The sequence below is a fragment of the Triticum aestivum genome, chromosome 5A (genome assembly GCF_018294505.1).
Source record: "Triticum aestivum cultivar Chinese Spring chromosome 5A, IWGSC CS RefSeq v2.1, whole genome shotgun sequence".
Lineage (NCBI taxonomy): Eukaryota > Viridiplantae > Streptophyta > Magnoliopsida > Poales > Poaceae > Triticum > Triticum aestivum.
The window spans coordinates 583,362,027-583,368,094 of NC_057806.1; the positions used below are offsets into that span (position 1 = coordinate 583,362,027).

A 6,068-nucleotide genomic window follows, 5' to 3' on the forward strand; every position below is an offset into this window, starting at 1 on the left:
GAAACGAAAGCACACGGACGAATGAAGCTGGCCAAATCCAAACCTACCCACCCACCACTGCATCCGAACAAAGTAGACGCACCGTGGCACCCCCGGAGTCCCGACAGCAACGCGACCCAGTAGAACCGAGCGGGAGAGAGGTACGTACTAGATGAAAGGGAGGAACGGGGCCGGGTAGCGGCGCAGTGTGAACGAGAATCCCCGGTGTGGTGCGCGCTTCGGAAAAGAATATCAAATCCACTGAGGATGACGAGCTAGCCTTTCCTTTTCATTCCAGACTTTCTTCCCGCACGACCATGAAAACGCCGAGCGAGCTCCACTAGCTTCGTGTAACTTCTGCTGCAATCTTCTAGCACTCGCTTTGGCTTTGCCTTTGCCTCGTGGGTCGATGGATCTACGTCCAACTTGGAGTACTTAATCCGGCAAAGCCTCGGAGCATTATTCCAGCACGCCAGGCCAAAAGGCGCTGGCCCCTTTCTGTTTCGGGCAACTTGCGCATGCAGGCCGCGGGGCCCCGACAACATGTCAGGTACTACTACAACTAGCAATAGAAAATGAGCAAAGCAGACCAACCCCCAACGCCCACGCCCATGGGGGCATGGAGCACCACCGCTACCGCTACCACTACGCCTACGGTCTACCCCACGGCGTTCGACGTTCTCCAGCGGAAACTTCTTGTTCTAGAACCTTCATCTTCTTTCGCTCACTGCTGGCTGGGGCTGTCAGGCTGCGGCCCCGCGTTGTTCTCCGAGCGGCAGCAGATATTTCTCGCTCTAGAACCTTCCGTTGTTCCTTCACTGGTAGCTGCGGGGCCGGTTGGGGCTGAGGTGGTAGAGGCTCTGCACCAGCTCGTCCACCTCATCGTCCACGTCGTCGTCCACCTCGGCGCCGCTCGCCTCCCCTCCCCCGCCCCCGCCTGCCTCCCGATGCCTCTCCTCCAGGCCCAGGCTCAGCAGCTCCTTCCAGAAGCTCTCCGTGTCCTCGCCGTCCGCGCGCCTGCCCTCGCCGCCGTCGGCGAGCCCGGGGCCGTAGCCTCGCGCCGGGGCGCCGTAGCTGCTCTCGCCGTTGCGGGGGAGGAGGTACTCGATGGGGCGGCCGCGCTTCTTGGAGAGGAGCGCCTCCGCGAGCTCCTTCCGCCGGCTCTGGTCCTGCCGCTCCACCAGCATCTGCAGGAAGCTGGGGCTCTTCATGGCGCGCGCCAGGAACACCGTCATCTGCTGCTGCTTCTGCTCCGTGGCGGCCAGGCGCGCCTCCATCTCCTGCATCTGCGCGCGCGTCGCCTGCTGCTCCTGCCGCAGCTTCACCACCTCCGCGATCAGGGTGCCCTTGTCGCGCTGCAGCCGCTGCACCTTGCCCTCGGGCCCGAAATGCCCCACCTCCAGGCACGCACCCTGCTGTTGCCCCTGCTGCAGCAGCGCCGGCGTGCCCGCCGGCGACGACTGAGGCCGGCGCCGCCTGATCGTCTTCAGCAGCTCCTTCTGCCCCCGCAGGAACCCCTCCGCCGCGAACTCCCACCTGTCCGGATCAACCTTCCTGAACCCCTGCGATGCAACACAAACGACCCAATCGGGTTGAGTTTTTCTGGAACAAAACCAATCAGGTTCGGTTCGAATTACATTGCATCACATTTTGCCAAGCAATCGCCATGGATAGATGGATGGATGGATACTGGTACAGCAAGAACAATGCGTACACCAATCGGCAGAAACTTACATAGGTGTTGAGCTGGCGGACGAAGCTGGAGAAGTTGCTGTGCTTGAAGTAGCGGGGGAGGAGCACCATGGAGAAGGCGTGGGCGTCCCACACCACGAAGGTGTTCCCGGCGACGCCCCATGACACGATGGTGTCCGTGCTGTGGTCGTCCACCACCTCGTACGTCTTGTTCAGGAACGGGGTAGGGCAGGCCTCGCCGAGGCCGTCCATCGGCCGCGGCAGCTCCGCCAAGGCGCCGTCGCCGGCCCACGAAGATGGGGAAGAGCCCCAGGAAGACGGGGATGAGCCCCACGAAGACGGCGAGTATCCATCAGCAGCACCTCCGGCGAAGTCAAATTCCTCCTCTTTCACAATGCCGTGAAAGGGGTCCATGATCAAACGACCAAACAAACTCTAGAGAAAAATTGGACAGAGGGGATTACTGAGCACCGGTGATCGATCGGACCAAGGAAAACGAGGTCCAGAAAGAATCAAGAACCGGCCAAATTAACAGAAGGCGATCTTCGCTAGAGAAAATGTCGCCCTCCTCCAGACTCCAAAGAACCAAACCCGAAAGTTTCTGAATCAAAATACCAAAAACAAAATTCAGAACCGCAAGATTAGCAATCAATCAGGGGCTACCCGAAGGTGGTTGCAAAATGAAGGGGAAAAGAATCTGCAGTAGTCAAAGTTTGAGCAATCGTCCGAACTAACAATGCTGTGGTTGACCAATTCAGGGGATCTCCGCTCCTCCTAAAATGGCAGAGCTCCCCATTGACGCCCGGAAGCAGCTGCAAGAGGAGGGTCGGAGGAGGGCAAATGTAAAATCGGAGAGTACAAGAAGAGAGAAGGAACAAGGACGGAGAGAGAAGAAGCAGACCAGACCAGACCGGGGACGGAGAAGAAGGGAGAGGAAAGTACAGTACTATCCCTTCACGCTTCGTACTTGAGGCGCTTGAGCGAGCTCGTCAGAAGAGGCGCACGGTCACCGCCCATTTATACAGCCCACGTACCAACCCGCCGGGGCTTCCAATTCCGAAAGATCGAGACGGTTCTGGAAGGATTGGAACCATCCCCGGGGCTGGCTTATCCTGTGTGACGTGGCCGGGGAGAGTTCTGGAAGGCCCGGAGCGGGGCGATGGTTCTGGAAGGCTCGAACAAGTAGCCGCTTATCTTATTGCAGGCTGCCGGCGTCGCTTTGCGCCAGCCGGGCGGGACCGGGCGGCCATTGACCGCCGCCTCCGCGCGGAAAGCGCGCCAAGTTGGCTGGCCGCGTGGCGCGCCCTCGTGACGCGATGCGCCTACAGTGGCCGTGGTCGACCGGGATATTTCCCCCCGGGGAGGTCGGCGGCCTCGCTGTCGACGCCCGGGGTACGCACGCGCTTTCTTTTTTGCCTGCGAGCTCAGTTGTTTATGCGGCGCCGTGAGCTTTTGCAGCGGGGAAAGCTTACGCGGCGTGCCTTGTCTGTTGCGGTTGCACGGGAGAGCACGAGGAGGGATGGGGATTTTTCTATCGAGGGGGGCTCTGGGCCAGCTCCCAGCCGTCGTCGTCGGCCCAGAACTTCCTAAGAGAGAGAGAGAGCCGCGCCATTCAGCCCGTGGAGTGGATCCGGGCTGTACGGCCTTTTCGTTTACCTGCGGACGCCCCACGAACAAGAGCGAGCGAGCTCGGGCGCGCTTGGCGCAAGACCGCAGCAGGCAGAGAGGCCACGAACTGGGCGGGCTCGCATGGCCTTCTAGCGCGCGCGCGCGCAAGCCGGGCAGCGTTACGCTTCCTCTCGGGCTCGTCGTGCGCGCGGCGCGGCTGCCGTCTCCGCCGCGGCGCTCCGGCCACCGGCGCCCGTGCGGGCCGAGGCGACCCGCTGGCCATGCCGTGGCCGCGTCTGGACGTGCGCCGCCGCCGTGTGGGCGGGCAGCTGTCCAGCGTGCGCCCCGGTGCGCAATGCTCACCATTCGGCCGGCACAACACGGCGACCGGCCTTCAACTCTCCGCTCTCACTCGTGGTTGGGGACGGTGGGGAAAATGAACACACGGCTAGCTCACCCAGAAGCTCGACCTCGCCGCTCCCCATTTCGCTTCTCGTCGCCATATATAGATAGAGAGACAGCCGCTTAAACGGTGCGGTGGGCGCCGCGCGCTGGCCATTGGACACCTGTGTGGTGCAAATCGCTTGCAGCGGAGATATTTCCGCCGGAGTGGAAAAGGAAACCGAGCATTTCTCTAGACTTTTCTTTATCGAGAAGGCCCAAACGGAGGCCCATGACTTCAGGAGGAACCGGCTCGTGAGTTAAAAAAAAACAATGTTAAAATCTGACGTGAGATTAAAATCAAACTTTTTATTATGGCAAATTATATTATCATCACAGCATGACAATTGTCATGGCGCAACAATATACTCCCTCCGTTTCTAAATACTAGATGATACCCCGCACGTTGTTGCGGAAATGTTTTGCAATATATCCAGTTAGAATTGGTTGTATGCAACATGAATATTTGAAGAATATATGATATGAGAAGCTGAAAATAAATATGATTTGTGGTGTTTGATTATTGTATAATGTAAATATCATAATATAATGTAAATTTTCATGCATGTTTGCATGTTGAGGTGGTTTTTTATTATGCATGATTGCATGTTGTGGTGGACCTTCCTTCATGCATGTTAAATGATGAGGTGGCATACTTGCATGTTGAGAGAAATAGACTAGTGGGGGCTAGCTATTTAGATATAGAAGATTTGTCTTTTTAGAAATTTCAACAAGTGACTACATACGGAGCAAAATGAGTGAATCTACACTCTAAAATATGTCTATACACATTCGTATGTGGTAACCATTTGATATCTTTAAAAAAACAAATATTTAAAAACGGAGGGAGTAATTATTTAAAAGTTTGACATCAGATTTAAGCAAAATCCTAACACCTTATATGAGTTAAATGCCCAATTGATACACTAAGGGTATCTCTAACATATCAAACTCGATGTTAGAGATACCCTTAAGTTTGCTCTTTTTGCCCTAAAACTTGAGGAGTAAAAGTTTTACACAGATCAAACACGGCCGATCCCCTAAACCCAATACTTTAGTAAATCTAAATTTTTGACCCCTAAAACATGCCCTCACTCAAACTTGTCCTCACTTTCTCTCACTCAAATTTAGTCCAGTTGTAGGCGTTTGGACTAAAAATATGGAGTTGCATGCCTCCAGACCGACCACGCCACCACCGCTAAAACTAGTGTCGTCAGCCGTCCGCCGCCCCGGTGACCTGGAAAATGAAACCCCAATCAGCTCCTGCACCTCCGGCGACCCTTATCAGCGTTGGAATCCGGACAACGACGACAAATTCAACGAAGAGCATCTCGCCGGGGGCCCACGAAGGCAAGGTCGTCATCGTTGTCTCTCCTCCGCTTCACTGTCACCTAGAGCTCCGCCACCTCCTTCCTTAGCTTCTCGTTCTCTCTACTCACCTTCTCTGTCGTTCCCCGTGCAACGTCGGACGCTGGCTTCACCGCCCGCCTCTCCATCGTGACCTTGCCCACGGAGCGAAGGCTTGAGGGCCAGTGAGAAGGAGATGGCACTCGCTGCTTGACGATCATGGTGATGGTCGAAGCATCATGCACGGAGGGGCCTTCGCCAGCGCCGTACCTGAGAACGAGCGAGACAAAGAGCAGAGAGGAGCCTGCAGGATGGTTCCATGTGGAGCATAGGCGGAGGGATGGGAGCGCAAGAACGAACATGGCGAAGGACAATGTGGAGGTCGGCCGTGTGTGCAACGGTGAGCAAGGCGATGGGGAGCTTCGCATGGGGCAACGACCCATGTTGTCCTGGAGCTTCAACGAGGCCTTCATGGTGTCGTGGCCGAGCGCCGCATGGTGTGACACGTCGGTTATTTTGTTTACAAGGCATTCTATGTTGCACGAGGCGCTGTTATTTCGCGGTTGTAGCCCATGACGTGCGTGTGATTGTGTGCATCACTCTCACATCTTCAGCGATCCTCATCAGCACCGTGCTTAGGTGCATGCTCCGGTGTGCCAATACCAACTGCCAACCATGCTTCTCATTCACCTCTCTCGCTCTAAGTGCTCGCTGATCCCTTCTTCCTCGACTCCGGTGACACCATGTGCACCCACATATCTTTGTGGGTAGAAGATTTTTGGGATAGGGGATCTGCTAGTTGCTGAAGAGTGATTTCCATAACAAAAATAGTAAAGTGTGATAGGGAGCACTTTTAAGCACCCCTTAGCGAGGCTCTTTAGGCTCAAATAGACCATTTCCTCATATGTAGGCCTGAATCAGTGCAATTTACATTGTGAGGCGGGGGGTTGTTGGCTGGGATTTTTTGGGCGGTCAAAAGGATGTAGAACATACCTCAGAGC

The 6,068-nt window shown here is 55.9% G+C and overlaps 1 protein-coding gene across 3 annotated transcripts; it reads right to left on the reverse strand.

The window, feature by feature from the left end:
- Positions 1-399: 399 nt before the first annotated feature.
- Positions 400-3,758, reverse strand: LOC123104996 (heat stress transcription factor A-2a). Of its 3 annotated transcripts, XM_044526956.1 has the most exons (4): positions 2,573-3,758; positions 2,407-2,483; positions 1,714-2,272; positions 400-1,541 (listed from the first exon to the last, which is right to left on the reverse strand). In XM_044526956.1, exons 3-4 carry the CDS (start codon positions 2,083-2,085, stop codon positions 795-797), a joined length of 1,119 nt encoding a protein of 372 aa, XP_044382891.1. In that variant the 5' UTR covers positions 2,086-2,272; positions 2,407-2,483; positions 2,573-3,758; the 3' UTR covers positions 400-794. The 3 variants fall into 3 exon arrangements, with proteins under 3 accessions (XP_044382891.1, XP_044382890.1, XP_044382889.1); XM_044526955.1 differs by having other exon boundaries at positions 1,714-2,483; XM_044526954.1 differs by having other exon boundaries at positions 2,407-3,758.
- Positions 3,759-6,068: the final 2,310 nt, after the last annotated feature.